Source organism: Phocoena phocoena, chromosome 4 (genome assembly GCF_963924675.1).
Source record: "Phocoena phocoena chromosome 4, mPhoPho1.1, whole genome shotgun sequence".
Taxonomy (NCBI): Eukaryota; Metazoa; Chordata; class Mammalia; order Artiodactyla; family Phocoenidae; genus Phocoena; species Phocoena phocoena.
The window spans coordinates 52,386,250-52,405,290 of NC_089222.1; the positions used below are offsets into that span (position 1 = coordinate 52,386,250).

Consider the following 19,041-nt stretch of genomic DNA (forward strand, 5'->3'; position numbering starts at 1 on the left):
ATGATAAATAGATTCCTACCTCACACCATACATAAAAATCAATTAGCATTGGGTCAAAACTTTAAAGGCAAAGAGAACAGTTTAAAATTTTTGAAGACAGTACAGGAGGCTATCTTGATGAGCTTGGAATAGAGGAATATTTCTTAAAACTCAAACGGTGCAAATCATAAAGGAATTTGATACATTTGACTACATTACAACTAAATCTTTAGGCTTATTTTTTATCAAAAATATCATGAAGAGTATGATTATACAAGCCATAAGTTGGAAAAAATTACTTGCAACACATATTACCAAAAGTTATTAGTATACAGAATATATAAAGCTTCCTAAATTTAATGATAAAAAGACAGTTCAATAAGAAATGAGCAAAAGGTAAATATACAAATTAACATATCACTGAAGAGGAAACGTGATTAACCAATAAATATTAAAAATGCACAGGCTTATTAGTAATAATAATAAAAAAGAAAATGTGTATCACAATAAGGCAATGCCATTTCAAACTTACCCAAATGGCAAATATGAAAAAGTCTGACAATGCCAAGTGTGCTTTTTTGTGTGTGTGCAGGAATAGGCATTTGATGATAAGATTAAGCTCGAATTTCAGATTTGCTACTTATCAATGGTGTGATCTCTGACAAGTCATTCAAACTGTAGCTTAAGTTTTCTCACCTAAAAAATGCAGAATATAATTTCTTTGCAGAGTTGTGAGGAACAAAGATGATGCAAGACAAGCATCTGACATAAAGCTTGGCAAAGAGCAGGAGGGCATAGATGATAGCTGCTAAAATGGAGATAAATAGGGGTAGTAGTTGAGTAGCATAATGCTTATACCAAAGTTTCACTCAATAGAATTAATTCAGAGTGAATGTACTAGGATTTTAAACCTCATTCTTCAAAGCTTGTAACAACAATAGCAACAGCAATAATTAATTGAGGACTTACTATGTGCCAGGCACTGAGTTTAGTGTTTTATATTCATTATTTTATTTAATCCTTATGCTTACTTTGTAAGGTAGTATTATTATCTTCATTTTATGGTTGAGGAAATCGAAACTCAAAGAGCTTACTTAATTAACTTGCCCGAGGTCACACATAGCTAGTCATTTGTAGCCCTGGGAGTAGAACACAGTTCTTTCTGCCTTGACTGTAATTCTCTAGTGTAGATGATTCCTCCTTAGCAGACAGATACAAAATCAGAACTTTTGACTTATAAGCAATTTTCACAATTAGTGGCATCAAAATTAATTTATGTGCAAAATAGCATGATGGACCAATGCGGGTATTAAAAAGAAGGGTGAAGAATTTCGGTTTATGGCAGTGTTAGTATTTCCAGCCTAAATCTTTTGTCAAGGTATTGCTATTTTTGACAGAACTGAGGAAAGGAAAAAAGGGAGAATTGGCATAAAAACCAGGTGACTGAACACTTCTCTTTCTCTGTGTGATTTAAAGTTCCACCTGCCAACCCCAGAGACCTCCACATTGTAACTCCCTTAAAGAATAATTGGGATATCACTCAGACTGAAACAGGATGCTAACATTCATAATATATTCATACACAAAATTTTTTTAAAGTCACAGTCTTGCCTCTTTTAACTCCTTAAAGCAGAGAGAATCTTGTCCTTCAACCCCTATGTTAACAGTGGTCTTTCCAAAAACACAGATGTGCTGACTCAGAGTGAGATGGGATCAAATAGTCTTGGGGTGCAAACTCGTCTCTCGTAGTGCAGTACTTCAGCTACAGGACTGCTCAACAAATTATGGTTTCAGTGTTGAGAAACTCATTGTCTCTTGAGGTAGCTTCAGCTATCTTCAGAGAGCTCTAATTGTTAACAACAGAGACAATGATAATAGCTCATTCTTTATTGAGAGTTTATGATGTGCCAAGTACTGTGCTAAGTGCACAATATAAATTGTCTCATTTATCCTCATAATAACCTCTGTGACACAGATGCTATTATTATCTCCAAGTTACAGATTAAAAACATGGAGCTTTTGATCCATTTATCATAATTTTAACATTTACAGACTATACTCTGATTCACTTGGCAACACTTAGATATTAGAAAACAGCACAGAACTCTGAGTTAAACTGTAGCTCCTTTGGATTAAACTTTTGAATGTTTAATTGGTTTTCTACATTCTGTTATTGTAGAAAATATGGAATCAGATGGATGTCTGATTGAAGGGAAGAAGGGAGGGAAGAGATCTTTATTTCTTCATATTTTAAACATGACACTCTAGGGCTTTTCTGCATTCTCTCTTGCTCCACCCACGTTTTAAAAGATGCAAGGTTGGATCTATAGCAAAAAAGAGAAATCTTTCTCTGTACTCGGCTACATGTTTTCTAGACCAATATTTGCAGACAGTGCGCACAGTCCAAGAACTGTGCATTTCTAAGTTATTTTAGAAGTGTTTAAAGGTAATGCAAATGCATAGCACACCATTCAAAAGAGAAAAGGGACAAAAATACCGTGATAAACATCAGCAAGATGGATAATTCACAAATTCAATCAATGTTCATTTTTCTCTGATGGATTTTCAGATGTTGTTGTTAACAGCCTGATGTAAAATCTTTTTCTATATTTATGTAAGATTATGTGTCCTTGCAGTAATTTACTTATAATTTGGATCGTGTCCAAAGCTTTTCTTAAGGCAACAGAATTACTTTTTAAGCCACCTGATGTCATTATAGCCTTACATTTAGCGTTTTTTATTGTAGAATTAGACATTTATAAATCTGCAACGTTAAATCCTTAATACCTAATAGATGGCTAGAAACTTGAAGCTGTAGTATATTTTAGTGTTCACTTTTTTCCTTGAAATCACAAACACTACACCTTACACATATAAAAATTGGGTGTGCTGTAGTCTTATATTCAACCTAAGTCATGTGAAATGACTAAATATCTCTTTATTAATGTCAGTTTTAGAAATCCATAAGGAAGCAACATTTTCACAGTGCTTAGGGTTCATGCAGCTTTGTCATATGTAGGGAAAAGGAAAGTCAGTTTAGTGGTGGAATGATCATGCCTAACTGTATGTTACATACGACTGACTAATGCCAGACCACACTAAAGCTGTTCTCGCAGTGGTGAACTGCCTCCAGTAAAAAGAAAGAAAGCCCTTCAGGCAGATGGCCAATTTAAGAATAAAAATTAGCCTATAGTCTTCATTTAATTTATTTGTGGGCATAAATGAGAACTTACTTTAACCAAAAAACCCTGTGATGTATTTTTAGCATCTTGTATGGTGAATGAATGGATTTTACACTTCCAGTTGAATCAGGACTGTTAAAATAAGCTCCCAACACTACTATCATCTCTTCAGAAGCACTTGTCTTGAGTCTGCCTGTCAGTATATTCTCCTCCCTTGCAAGATACCTAATAATCTCATTTAAAATCATAGAGTTCCGTGACACCCAAAAAGCTGACACAGTTTCTTCCTTGTTGCTACTGTACTACTACCCCTGAGTGACTGCTTATCTACAGCAACACCCCTGCTTTATGTTACCAGATTTCTGAACAAACACTTCAGTTTATTTTGGGGTCACCCTTTTCTTTTGACAGGTTGTGATTTATATATGCATTATTTTTAATTTCCAGTAAGACCAACTTACATAAGAAAACAACAACAAAATCAAATCCCCAAATGCCCTGCTGGGTCTCAGGAAACTCACCTACTCCCACCTCTACTAACCTCTACTGTTTGGCTTTGGTAGCTATGAATTCATGCATCTTGAAATATCATGTTTTGATTTGGCTTAACAGTAACATACTACCTGGCAAAGAAACATTCCTAGAACATCCTGATACCCATGCAGAGCCCAGACCTTAATTGATACTCTAATGTGTCACATCTTAGCCATAGCTGACAATTCATTTCTAAAAGAATCTGTGTTTTAAGGAATTTATTGTTTGAGATTTTCATTGTACATTCATCCATAGAGCAGATTTCTTGAAAATTCAAATATTCTAATTTGTCTCAGAGTATCAAAAATAACATAAAGCAAAAACAAATGTAACCACTAATTAGTTAAAACAATGGCAATTACCAAGGAAAGTCAAAGTCTTACAGAATGAATGAGATGCTTGGAGAATGGCTTATTAATGACCAGAAGCAAGGGGATACTCACAAAGAAGGGACTTTTATTTTTTTCAGAAAAGGTAAGCATCATGAAATAAGAAAAAAGGCAAGTGCAGAGAAGGAGGATGGGAATAGCAGGTAGCCAAAATGATAAAATAGGAGTGAACTGAAAGGCACTGTCAGAGGTCAAGAGTGAGAGAGGCAAAGCTGAGAAATAGCTCTGAGGGAGAAAATTCTTAGTGTATTAACAAGCAGACAGATACAACTTGGTGGCATCTCACCAATTTGTTTTTTTGTGGTACGCGTGCCTCTCACTGTTGTGGCCTCTCCCGCTGCGGAGCACAGGCTCTGGACACGCAGCCTCAGCGGCCATGTCTCACGGGCCCAGCCGCTCCGCGGCATGTGGGATCTTCCCGGATCGGGGCACGAACCCGTGTCCCCTGCATCGGTAGGCAGACTCTCAACCACTGCACCACCAGGGAAGCCCACCAATTTGTTTTTTTAATCCTGAAAAGCACATGTAATATACAAGAGCTCCGAAATCCAGTGTGTCATTCAGTATAGTACTTTAAGCAGGGCAAAGATTAAAAAAATTTTATACTACATATTGTATTATTTACTCTATTTCTCACAATATTACATACATTACGCGGCACTAAATAATATTATTTCAAAATGTAGAGCAGACCAGATTTGTTGTAGATAGTAAACTAAAGCTGTTGAACTCTGTAAGGTAACACTTTTTCTAACAGTGGACTGCTGTTTTTAGACTAAAATCTTCCCCCAACTGCCCTTGCACAAACTTTGATGCAGGAAGGAATCCTCATGCTGGTAGGAGGAAGCTCAACCTTTACTGTTGAGGAATTAAACTCCAGTATTCCTTTAGAGCTGGAGAGAGGACTTGACTTTCCGGCTTCAAATCTGATGATGTGGCCCACAGCCTTCTGTGGGCTCCCGATCAATTCATCAGATGATGAGTTTGTCAAATGACCAATTTGTTAAATTTATAAATATGCTTATCTATTAAGAAAGCTTATTTTAACTCTTTAAGAAATTTGTATTACTCCTACAGATGGATTCGAAGGAGCCAGGGCTCCAGGGTTCTGTGGTCTATGGTTTCTCTCTGTTCTTCAGTCTCCCCTCTGTGGGATCCACAGCCCAGATTGTGCTGTGTTGCTCACTGTTCATTTTCCCTATCTTGGCTTTTTCTAGCTTCAGGAGATAAAGTAGAATGCTATTAAAACCTCCTCATTAAATACAAGTTGTTGTAAATTCTATAAACAGTTAAAAATACATTTGATCACACAGGCAAATTTGCTCACTCTCCAAAAATTGGGGAATGGATCTTAAAAATGATGAAATGTTAAAAACAAAAAAAAATGGCTTTTAAAATATGAGAAAGAAATTAGTATAAATTGTTAAACTTCCAAATTAAAATTTTGGTTATGTTAATAAGAAGAAAATAGTCATAGAATATTCAAGAACAGTAGAGTAATAATCATACACACAAGAAGAACATATTTATGAGAATAAATCATTCTATAACCATAGCTTTTAAAAACTGAAAATTTTCAAAAATTAACAAGATTTGCTGAATATATTCATGAGGAATATGTACATAAGAAAATGTATTCATATTAATTTGTCAGTAAGATTATTTCTTAAAATAAGGTTCTAGTAAACTTGAAACTTGGTGAATTCTGCAAATTGGTCACCTGGCCAATTGATTCTTCAGAGGATTATATTTTCATGAATGGGACTACTTCAGCTTTCTTATGATGACACCGTGTTTGAAAAACTTGAAGTAATTGCCAACATTTAAAAGTCAAGAAATTTCTTGGAAAGCTCTGAATTATTATACTATTTCTTGAAAAATCTGCAACACTGAACGTATATTTCTATACAGTAGCATTAGCTGTGCTTGAATAAGGCTACTCCCTTCAGAAGGGCCAGTGGTAGGGTGACCATATGGCCAGTGTGCTAATGATAGTCCTGGTTTATGCCTGTTTTCCTAGTATAATTCTTAAGTGTGCCCACTTTCACTCTCAACAGTGTTCAGTCTGAGAGAGAAATTGTACAGTCACTGTAGTTAGTGAGCTCCAGTCTTCTGTAGTTCATACAACACCCTTTTATCTTACAATTCACACACCATATGCGTGGGCTTTGTAAGCATTTGAATGTGTTATTCCTGCTCTAGTGTCTCCTGTCTAGTTCACGTATGTAGAAACACACAGCTAATTCTTCCTTAGTGATGGATAAAGAGGCTTTGTTGTGTTTTCTCGCTTAGTGTTACCTTCTGTTTGCTTCCTCTTACACAGGGTGGTCTTAAATAAAGATTCGGTGCAATGTCATCTGTTTTGTGCCTCGTGAATCTTCACTGTAGGAGGCATGACCCTATCACATGACTTTACTACTATGTGCACACTCTTATATTTATTTTTCAACCAGGGTTGAGAAAATTTTAGATAACCCAGCTTCCAGGGACTGGTTGTAAATGCACTGTCTTGGACCAGATGGAAGATGATCTACTTCACTGGGAATCATGGTTTTAAGACTTCCTAAGTTACATGGTAATGGCATTCTTTGGTGGGTGCTTCTCAATCTCAGAAACATGATTGATGGGCTTCTTAGAGGAAATAACCTTGATATGTGGGCTTTTTCAATTAGTTTTAATATAATGTGCTTGTAAGAGACCTGAACCAAACTATCGAAGTATCCAAGGAATTGATCGATAAATAAGAATGCTTAATACATTGATTTGTGTTTAGTGTTTTACTCTAGAAATCAAATAGCTAAGAGAAACTAAGATATTCGTGTTCATGGTTCATGGTATTCTTTCCCTTGAGGGGAAAAGAGGATGACTAATACTCTGTATTAAGGATTATAATTGCCAAGGAAACCAAGATGGAAAACACTTGTATCTGCTTTTCTGTTGGAAAGTCCATACCAGTACAGCCAACAATTATCAGGAATTTTCTCAAGGATCATTGTCAAGTTAGTCAACAAATGATATTACACAGATACACTTATTGCACTTCAGGGATATACATGTCAAGGTAAATGGATATTTAGTGCCAAAATTACATGGTAAGTACTGACAAATTCCTAATTTTCAAGTTCTCATTGTTTATTCATTTATTTTAGGAACCATAGAGAATTTTTATCACCACTTTAACTCAAGCAGTTAGGCTGATACAATTAAGTTATAGTCAGTGATCTACTGGTATCTGGCTCTCCCCCAAACTCCAAAATCCTGGGTTTGTAGCATTTGCCAGTTTTCATAGTGTAAATTCTCCCAGCAATGCTAATTTCTCCTACAGTTAACAACTGGCTCTCCCAATATTCCTGAATATTTAACAGTGGGCTCTCTAGAGTCTGTACAAGCTAACCCAGCACACTACTAGCAGTTTTAACTAGTTACAATCTAGTTCTGAAGTTGCATCTAGCTTTCTCCTATTATCTCTTGATTAGAGTCAGAAGACACATTAGTGAACCACCTCTTAAAGAAAACTATTTTACAGATAACTGTATCTGTTTATGCTGAGCTTATTAGCTTCATTTGTAGCTAGTGACCTTTACAAAGTGTGGGACAGAAGGAAGCTTACTATCATCGCTTAAATTCCCTCTCATTCGCATAGTGTATGTGGGAAGAAAATAAGCCACAGGGACAACTCAGTAGACAAAATGAAAAGTAGGACTAAAAAAAAAAAAAAAAGTAGGAAGAAGTCGTATGTGGGTAATGTAAGATAAAACATTCAGGAAAAGAGTATAAGGAAAAATAGAATGTAAAAAAGAGATTGATAGAGACCTATTTTAATTTTTAAAAGTGGACACTGACATACAGGTAAATAGATATTGTGGCATATTGGTTGTTTGACTGCAAAGTGAGAGTAGTTGAGATTAATTCTGCCTTCCGTATCCATCGTTTAATTGAGTTCAAGCAATTCCTAAGACCAACTTATAAAATGGAATTCATGTCAAACTCATGGTATTAATTTTATGGAATCATTCTATTATCTATTTAAATTTCTTAAACTTCATTTTCCAAGAAAATGTTATTTGCAAATGTTCTAGAGATAGTAGCCACCAGCAACCTAGGCTCCCCATTCCTATTACTGTGGCTTTCTCCCTAGGAGTTATGGTTGGAGTATGTATAGAAACCACTCACACTTTCTTGATAAATTCCTGGGGTGGTAAAGTGGATGGGTAATAAACAATAGGTACCTATACATTGAGAGATGAAGAAAATTCTTTGAGAGAATTTATCAAAGAGAAGGGGAGTCTGATATGATGATCTTGACTCAGGAATAAAAAACGTTGGTTGTCACAGGTGCAAAGGAATTCTGAGTGTAGCATAGAGGCTGTTGCACAAATCTTGCAATTCTTTGCTGTAAGTCTAGGTTCTGGGGAGGAGAATATCAGGAGCTTCTTCACCAGGTTTTTATGAAACATATTGTGGGTCCAAGAGACAACACTTTAGGACACCTCTAACAACCTTTGGTGTTACAACTGATGCCGTCTTCTCTAGAAATGGGCAGCTGGTATCCTTTTTATGTGGGTTAGATTTTATTTCCAGAACTCAAGAAAGAGATAGCCACAAAATTGTGTCCTTACAACCAGGATCAGGAATGTACTTGAGAGCAAGAGGTCAAGTTCATTTCTAATCTTCCCTGGAAGTTTTCCCATCATTATCAGTGACCTCATGGCTGGAAAGTTTGAATTTTACTAAGAGCTATGAACACAGAGTGGCTTTAATTAAAGAAAAAGATAGTCAATAATTGTTGGTTTGATGTTTATAAGACAATAATTCTGGTAAAATCATATTCCATGTGAGAAATGGAAAGTTCTATTATGCTATTACCAGAAGCTGAGAATAAAATTAGTTTAACTCGAAATAAGTCTTCACAAAAGTTATAACAAACATACCGGGCAGCTTCTGAATATCTCTCCAGACATCTAAACACTGTTGCCTGACGAAGATGATTTCGGAAATAGGCTGGGTTTAAAACAATGCTCCTGAAAAGATAAAAGAAATGCAAATGTTATTAAGCTTTTAAAAGTCAATTACCAGAAGTGTATAGGAATGAAATAACATTCATTCAATTTTACATACTATATATGTTAAAAGATACTAGTAAATGGATCATTTTTCTTCCTGTAATTGTCAGTTAAGACAAATAAACAAGCATTATTGAAAAATTAAGTTTGCATGATAAAAGCAATTTTATTTATAGCACAGGCTAACTTTTATAGATATAACAATGGCAACAAATTTGAATCCACTTATATTACATATAAGACATGGTGTTATTTTGTTATATATTAATAAATCAGGCAAAGATCACAGGTAGACCTATTTATGGTATGTCTACCTATAATGAAGCGGGAGATTGTTAGCTGCTGAATTTCAGTTAAAAGAAAGGAACTGGAATTTGGGTGACATGTTTGCTTGCACTCCACGTTGGGTTCTGTGTCTTCCCCCAGCTGGACAATGTAGTGGAATGGAAGGAGCCCTGTACCATTGGCTAAGGAATCTGGTCCCGAACTTGCCACTTTTGGTAAGACCCTTGTTCACTTTGGGTTTCCATTTTCTTTTATTGAAATTACAAGGCTTGACTTTTGGATAAGATTATCTATCCTTGCTTGCTGATTTTTTCATTATCTCAGAGTTCTGCAGTCTCAGTTCCAGCTCAGATGAGACGATGATCACTCCATAGCTGCCCTCTTCCTCCAGAGATAAACTGGCAGCCATTCCTCTTCCTTGCTTCACTGAGAACCCGGCACTGTTCAAGGCATTTGATATAATGAGGTGAACTAGACAGATATAGACCATGATTCATCCCCGAATGAGGAGACAGCCATTTGTTAAATTTTAAGGTGTAGCTTATATCATAATAGAGTGTTGTGTTATTGATGTAAGATACAAATGTTACAGAACCAATACAGGATTATTAAGCAATCTTTTTGTGAGCCTGTTTTTACAAGTTGCTGAGAATCACTTGGAATTAGTTCATTATTGAAGTAAGTGGTTCTTAATCTTTTCTGGGGAGGTTCACGGAGCTTTTTGAGAATTGGATGAAAGCTATGGATCTCTGTCCAGAAAAATGCACATAAACATGGTTGCCCAAATTTAGGTAATTCATGTGACCCCTTAAGGCTATTCATGAACTCCAGACTAAAAAAAAATCCAGACAAGAATAATTCCATTCCCAGAAACATTGCTTATAGAAAGAATAAAGTAAAAAAAGAAGCATCTGTCTGACGTACATAGGATCATAGAATTATATGACGATGAGATGGATTGGCTGAATAATTCAGCTCACTTTAAACACAAGTGGGCAGAATCCAGAGAGGCTAAGGGACCTCTCTAAAATCATAAAGTAGTTGGTTGCAGTGCTGCTTCAAGTTTATTATTATGTTTCCCATCTCTAGCTACAGCACTTCATATTTTACCTTACTCCTTCTCTATGATTTCTGAATTAGCGGGGCCTGAGTTAGTAAAGTTTCACTGCATCCTATGCTTAGTAGTTTGTACAAATGAATACATGAATCTCCCAAGAACACAGACCATTTGCTTTGTTGATTAAAATATTGGAAATTTAAAGCCTATTACATAAGTTTATTCCACATCCATACTGAACTATTGATATCTACTACTAATACTTTATATTAATTCAGGAAAAAGTACATTTATAAAGCATGTTTGTGTATTTTATCTGTGTAAAAGTAATCTTGTAAAATTAGATCAGAGTGAAAAGAACAGTGCTCTGTTTAGGGGCCTGGGTCTTCCGACTCTGACCAGAACTTTTTCTTCCACATTGTAGCTAATTCTTTCCTTTTACTTTGTAATCTTTACTCACTTATGCATTTTTAGCAAATGTCTGCAAATGTGATGAGACAAAATCCTTACTGAATGACCATTTCTTGTCTTTGACATCTCTTTGCCCATGATGTGGTATTTTGGTTTTGCTATGCTATTCTCCAAAGAATCTCGCTTTGCCGGACATGTTCTTTTGATAAAAATGGATTAGGCTGAAGAAAAGGATGGGGTGTGGTGGGCAGGAGTGTGAGAGAAGGGTTTAATACAATAGAGGGAGGAGGGAGAGGAGGAATGATCAGAGTGGCCTTGGTGGAGGAGGAGATTTTTGGGGGTAGTGAGGGTTGATGAGATAAACACTGTTTCAGTGTAATTTTTAAAAAGAATAGATTTTTAAAAAATTGCTTGTAATTACAAGTCCTTTCTTTGGTGCTGAAGAAATACATTAGAGGACATGAGTTTAGAGATCACTATTGCTAAACTAGACTAGGCTCTCTTAAACCATAACACCACCCTATACTAAGCCACATAAATCACAGCTTCAGAAGAGGGACCAAAAAGACCAGGACCCAGTCTACCCTGACAGGTGGAGGTCTACCTATAAAAGGAAGTTTAGAAATTTGAGATGAGATATTATATTTGGCAGTTTATTACTTTTGGCTCCCTTATAATTATTGCAGCATTCACTGTGTGCTTATAATATGCCCAGTTAGATATTTGGCATGAAAATGCTAGTGCTGATTGTAAAGCCTAGTTTTTATCCTTTTATTGTTTTATTCAATGCTTTCTAAAATGACATACCCCCCCTTTTTTTTTTTTTTTTTGCGGTACGTGGGCCTTTCACTGTTGTGACCTCTCCTGTTGCGGAGTACAGGCTCCGGACGCGCAGGCTTAGCGGCCATGGCTCACGGGCCCAGCCGCTCCGCAGCATGTGGGATCTTCCCGGACCGGGGCACGAACCCGTGTCCCCTGCATTGGCAGGCAGACTCTCAACCACTGTGCCACCAGCAAAGCCCCATACCCTTTTAAAAAAAATTTTAATTTTATTTATTTTTTATACAGGAGGTTCTTATTAGTTATCTGTTTTATACATGTAACTGTATATATGTCAATCCCAATCTCCCAGTTCATCCCACCGCCCCCCCCCCCAACCACTTTCCTCCCTTGGTGTCCATACGTTTGTTCTCTACATCTGTGTCTCAATTTCTGCCTTGCAAACTGGTTCATCTGTACCATTTTCCTAGATTCCACATATTTGTGTTAATATACGATATTTGTTTTACTCTTTCTGACTTACTTCACTCTGTATGACAGTCTCTAGTTCCATCCACGTCTCTACAAATGACCCAATTTCATTCCTTTTTATGGCTGAGTAATATTCCACTGTATATATGTACCACACCTTCTTTTTCCATTCATCTGTTGATGGGCATTTAGGTTGCTTCCATGTTCTGGCTATTGTACATAGAGCTGAAATGGACATGGTGGTATATGACTCTTTTTGAATTACGGTTTTCTCCGGATATATGCCCAGTAGTGGGATTGCTGGATCATATGGTAATTCTCTTTTTAGTTTCTTAAGGAAACTCCGTACTGTGCTCCATAGTGGCTGTATCCATTTACATTCTCGCCAACAGTGCAAGAGGGTTCACTTTTTTTCATAGCCTCTCCAGCATTTATTGTTTGTAGATCTTTTGATGATGGCTATTCTGACCGGTGTGAGGTGATACCACATTGTAGTTTTGATCTGCATTTCTCTAATAACTAGTGATGTTGAGCAGCTTTTCATGTGCCTCTTGGCCATCTGTATGTCTTCTTTGGTGAAATGTCTATTTAGGTCTTCTACCCATTTTTTAATTGAATTGTTTGTTTTTTTGATATTGAGCTCCATGAGCTGTTTGTATATTTTGGAGATTAATCCTTTGGCTGTTGTCTCATTTGCAAATATTTTCTCGCATTTTGAGGGTTGTCTTTTGGTCTTGTTTATGGTTTCCTTTGCTGTGCAAAAGCTTTTAAGTTTCATTAGGTTCCATTTGTTTATTTTTGTTTTTATTTCATTACTCTGGGAGGTGGGTCAAAAAAAGTCCTGCTGTGATTTATGTCAAAGAGTGTTCTTCCTATGTTTTCCTCTAAGAGTTTTATAGTGTCCAGTCTTACATTTAGGTCTCAAATCCATTTTGAGTTTATTTTTGTGTATGGTGTTAAGGAGTGTTCTAATTTCATTCTTTTACATGTAGCAGTCCAGTTTTCCCAGCACCACTTATTGAAGAGACTGTCTTTTCTCCAGCCTATATCCTTGTCTGCTTTGTCATAGATTAGTTGACCATAGGTGTATGGATTTACCTCTGGGCTTTCTATCCTGTTCCATTGATATGTATTTCTGTTTTTGTGCCAGTACCATATTGTCTTGATTACTGTACCTTTGTAGTATAGTCTGAAGCCAGGGAGTCTGATTCCTCCAGCTCCGTTTTTTTCCCTCAACATTGCTTTGGCTATTTGGGGTCTTTTGTGTCTCCATACACATTTTAAGATTTTTTGTTCTAGTTCTGTAATAAATGACATTGGTAATTTGATAGGGATTGCATTGAATCTGTAGATTGCTTTGGGTAGTATAATCATTTTCACAATATTTATTTTTCTAATCCCAGAACATGGTATATCTCTCCATCTGTTTGTGTCATCGTTGATTTCTTTCATCAGTGTCTTACAGTGTTCTGGGTACAGGTCTTTTACCTCCTTAGGTAGGTTTATTCCTAGGTATTTTATTCTTTTTGTTGCAATGGTGAATGGGATTGTTTCCTTAATTTCTATTTCTGATCTTTCATTGTTAGTGTACAGGAATGCAAGAGATTTCTGTGCATTACTTTTGTATCCTGCAACTTTACCAAATTCATTGATTAGCTCTAGTAGTTTTCTGGTGGCATCTTTAGGATTTTCTATGTATAGTATCATGTCCTCAGCAAACAGTGACAGTTTTACTTCTTTTCCAATTTGTATTCCTTTTATTTCTTTTTCTTCTCTGATGGCCATGGCTAGGAATTCCAAAACTATGTTGAATAATAGTGGCAAGAGTGGACATCCTTGTCTTGTTCCTTATCTTAGAGGAAATGCTTTCAGTGTTTCACCATTGAGAATGATGTTTGCTGTGGGTTTGTCATATATGGCCTTTATTTTGTTGAGGTAGGTTCCCACTATGATCACTTTCTGGAGAGTTTTTATCATAAATGTGTGTTGAATTTTGTCAAAAGCTTTTTCTGCATCTATTGAGATGATCATATGTTTTTTCTCCTTCAGTTTGTTAATATGGTGTAGTACATTGATTGATTTGTGTGTATTGAAGAATCCATGCATCCCTGGGATAAATCCCACTTGACCATGGTGTATGATCCTATTAATGTATTGTTGGATTCTGTTTGCTAGTATTTTGTTGAGGATTTTTGCATCTATATTCATCAGTGATATTGGTCTGTACTTTCATTTTTTGTAGTATGTTTGTCTGGTTTAGTTATCAGGGTGATGGTGGCCTTGTAGAATGAGTTTGGGAGTGTTCCTTCCTTTGTAATTTTTTGGAAGAGTTTGAGAAGGATGGGTGTTAGCATTTCTCTAAATGTTTGATAGAATTCACCTGTGAAGCCATCTGGACCAGGACTTTTGTTTGTTGGGAGATTTTTAATCACAGTTTCAATTTCATTGCTTGTGATTGGTCTATTCATATTTTCCATTTCTTCCTGGTTCAGTCTTGGAAGGTTGTACCTTTCTATGAATTTGTCCATTTCTTCCAGGTTGTCCATTTTATTGGCATAGAATTGCTTATAGTAGTTTCTTAGGATGCTTTGTATTTCTGTGGTGTCCATTGTAACTTCTCCTTTTTAATTTCTAATTTTACTGGTTTGAGTCCTCTCCCTCTTTTTCTTGATGAGTCTGGCTGAAAAGGTTGATCAATTTTGTTTATCTTCTGAAAGAACCAGGTTTTAGTCGTTTTCTTTGGTTTTTTTTCATTTTTTTTTCTGTTTTCTTTGCTGTTTTCTTTGTTTCTATTTCATTTATTTATGCTCTGACCTTTATGATTTCTTTCCTTCTACTAACTTTGGGTTTTGTTTGTTCTTTTTCTAGTTCCTTCAGGTGTAAGGTTAGATTGTTTGTTTGAGATTTTTCTTGTTTCTTGAGGTAGGATTGTGTTGCTATAAACTTCCCTCTTAGAACTGCTTTTGCTGCGTCCCATAGGTTTTGGATCGTCGTGTTTTCACTGTCATTTGTCTTTGGCATTTTTTGATATCCTCTTTGATTCCTTCAGTGATCTCTTGGTTATTTAGTAAGGTATTGTTTAGCCTCCATGTGTATTTGTTTTTTACATTTTTTCCCCTATAATTGTTTTCTAATCTCATAGCGTTGTGGTTGGAAAAGATGCTTGATATGGTTTCAATTTTCTTATATTTACCAAGGCTTGATTTGAGACCCAAGATCTGATCTATTCTGGAGAATGTTTTTTGTGCACTTGAGAACAAAGTGTAATCTGTTGTTTTGGGGTAGAATGTCCTATAAATATCAATTAAATCTATCTGGTCTGTTGTGTCATTTAAAGCTATTGTTTCCTGTATGACACTCTGCATTATTAATTTTCTGTCTGTATGATCTGTCCATTGGTGTAAGTGAGGTGTTAAAGTCCCCCACTATTATTATTATTATTATTTTTTGCAGTATGTGGGCCTCTCACTGTTGTGGCCTCTCCTGTTGCAGAGCACAGGCTCCGGACGCGCAGGCTTAGTGGCCATGGCTCACGGGCCCAGCCGCTCTGCGGCATGTGGGATCTTCCCGGACCAGGACATGAACTTGTGTCCCCGGCATCGGCAGGCGGACTCTCAACCACTGCGCCCCCAGGGAAGCCCCCCCCCCCACTATTATTGTGTTACTGTCGATTCCCTCTTTATAGGTGTTAGCATTTGCCTTATGTATTGAGGTGCTCCTATGTTAGGTGCATATATATTTATAATTGTTATATCTTCTTCTTGGATTGATCCCTTGATAATTATGTAGTGTCCTTCTTTGTCTCTTGTAATTGTCTTTAAAGTTTCTTGTATCTGATATGAGTATGGCTACTCCAGCTTTCTTTTGATTTCCATTTGCATGGAATATCTTTTTCCATCCCCTCACTTTCAGTCTGTTATGTGTCCCTAGGTCTGAAATCGGTCTCTTGTAGACAGCGTATATATCGGTCTTGTTTTTGTATCCATTCAGTGAGCCTGTGTCTTTTTGTTGGAGCATTTAATCCATTTACATTTAAGGTAATTATCAATATCTATGTTCCCATTACCATTTTCATAATTGTTTTGGTTTTTTTTTTTTTTTTTGTAAGCCCTTTTCTTCTCTTGTGTTTCCCACTTAGAGAAGTTCCTTTAGCATTTGTTGTAGAGCTGGTTTGTTGGTGCTGAATTCTCTTACCTTTTGCTTGTCTGTAAAGTTTTGATTTCTCCGAAGGCTCTGAATGAGATCCTTGCCAGTAGAGTAATCTTGGTTTTAGGTTCTTCACTTTCATCACTTTAAATATATCATGCCACTCCCTTCTGGCTTGTAGAGTTTCTGCTGAGAAATCAGCTGTTAACCTTATGGGAGTTCCCTTGTATGTTATTTGTCATTTTTCCCTTGCTGCTTTCAGTATTTTTCTTTGTCTGTAATTTTTGTCAGTTTGATTACTGTGTGTCTCGATGTGTTTCTCCTTGGGTTTATCCCGCCTGGGACTCTCTGCACTTCCTGGACTTGGGTGGTTATTTCCTTTCCTATGTTAGGGAAGTTTCCGACTATAATCTCTTGAAATATTTTTTCGGGTCCTTTTTCTCTCTCTTCTCCTTCTGGGACCTCTATAATGGGAATGTTTGTGTGTTTAATGTTGTCCCAGAGGTCTCTTAGGCTGTCTTCATTTCTTTTCATTCTTTTTTCTTTATTCTGTTCCATGGCAGTGAATTCCCCCATTCTGCCTTTTAGCACACTTATCCGTTCTTCTGCGTCAGTTATTCTGCTATTGATTCCTTCTAGTGTATTTTTCATTTCATTTATTGTATTGTTCATCTCTGTTTGTTTGTTATTTAATTCTTCTTGGTGTTTGTTCTTTAATTCTTCTTGGTCTTTGTTAAACCTCTCTTCCATCTCCTTGATCTTTGCCTCCATTTTGTTTCCAAGGTCCTGGATCATCTTCACTATCGTTATTCTGCATTCTTTTTCTGGAAGGTTGCCTAGCTCCATTTCATTTAGTTATTTTTCTGGGGTTTTATCTTGTTGCTTCATGTGGTACATAGCTCTCTGCCTTTTCATTTTGTCTATCTTTCTGTGAATGTGGTTTTCTTTCCACAGGCTGCAGGATTGTAGTTCTTCTTGCTTCTGCTCTTTAATTCTTGTCATTAATCTCTGGAAGCGAAAGAACTGACTAATGATCTCTTTGTGAAAAAATTGATCTAGTATGGCATATTTATTCTTTGATGAACTTTATAATCTTCATTTTTTAAAGTTGCAAAACCCCCCACATTTAGTGGTTTTCATTGGTGTTAAAGGCATTAAGCAATTTTAGGAAGAACACACATTTTTATACTATTGTCTTCCAATCCAGGAACCTGACATTCTCTTCATTCAAATATTCTTTTATGTCTTCCAGTAATATTTTAACCTTCCTTTACCATTTATAAAATAGAGGTTTTATGTAAAATAGATAGCTAGTGGGAAGTAGCCGCATAGCACAGGGAGATCAGCTAGGTGGTTTGTGACCACCTAGAGAGGTGGGATAGGGAGACGCAAGAGGGAAGAGATATGGGAACATATGTATATGTATAACTGATTCACTTTGTTATAAAGCAGAAACCAACATGCCATTGTAAAGCAATTATACTCCAATAAAGATATTTTAAAAAAAGAGGTTTTATAAATTTCTTATTAATTCTAAAGTTTAAAAATTATCGATGGGAATTATACCGATAATATTCGTGTGTGCGTGTGTGTGAGCGTGCACTCACGCACCTGGGAGCTCACTAGAACTCTAAAGTCTTGATCCCTAAACCTACTTAATCTGCGTTTTAACAAGACCCTCAGGTGATTTGTATGCACAGTAAAGTTTGAGAAGCACCACATGTATGTCTGATAAGAATGGGAGTTTTTCTATTATACTTCCTAACTTCTTATTGCTAGCATTTAGATATGTATTTTAAAATTACTTAGTTTTGTGTCTCTGTTTTTTAATATTGCAGTAATTTAGTTTTATTCACATCATCTGCAAATAATGAAGTTTGGTACTGCTTTTCAATATTTACATTTTTTTTTCCTTCTCTTACTGCATAGGCTAAAATTTTTTTAAAAGGAATTTAAATAAGTGAGGTGATCTAGGGATGCTTTAGTACTTTACTGATAATTATGATTATGAATTAATTTGAGAAAAAGTATTATTTTCCAATTACCAGAAATAAATGCTTACTTTTTTTTTCAAACATATTCTGGATCTATCAACATGATTGTGTCCTTTGTCCTTTTCTTTTGTAGGGATGACTTGGATTAATTCAAAAAAAGCATTAAATTGATAAACAGAATGTTAAAGTCAAGGATTAAGATAGATACCTTTACTTCACTCAGATTCCTTGGGAGATCTTTCTAGACCTAAGTTTTAATGGTGATTATTACCATTTCAAAATTCAGTTTGTTTTTAAAGGCAATATTGATTTCATGTTCTTTTTTTACATCTTTCCATTTATTCTCTAATTTTTAGAAAATTAACTTCTTATTTTAATGTACTTTTATTTAAGTCAATTTTATTGGGGTATAATCTACATATAGTAGTATTCACCTTTTTAAAGTGTACAGTTTGATGCATTTTGACAAGTTTATAACCATCACCACAATAACGTTATAGACTTTTCCCAACCACATCCAAAAGTGGCAGTGGAGGCAGGAGAATTTCATACCTGTTGCCCCAGAGACAGATGTGTTTTGCTTCTACATCTCAATCAGAAGCCTGAAATCTGTGAGTGAGAACATTAGTTATCACTACTTCAGGGGCTTAAGGTTTTAGTCTTTTTATGATATTAGGGATCAGGGAAGCAATTTCTTATTTAGGCCAAGATTCCTAAATTCAGTTTCCTTTACCTTGCTTAGTCATTAGC

General features: G+C 36.0%; 1 protein-coding gene across 1 annotated transcript in view; it reads right to left on the reverse strand.

The window, feature by feature from the left end:
- Positions 1-19,041, reverse strand: part of SPATA16 (spermatogenesis associated 16) — a 225,920-nt gene that overhangs the window by 116,378 nt on the left and 90,501 nt on the right. The window contains exon 3 of the mRNA XM_065875819.1: positions 9,016-9,105. Within this exon, the coding sequence (XP_065731891.1) occupies positions 9,016-9,105 (90 nt within the window). The remainder of the gene's footprint in view (positions 1-9,015; positions 9,106-19,041) is intronic.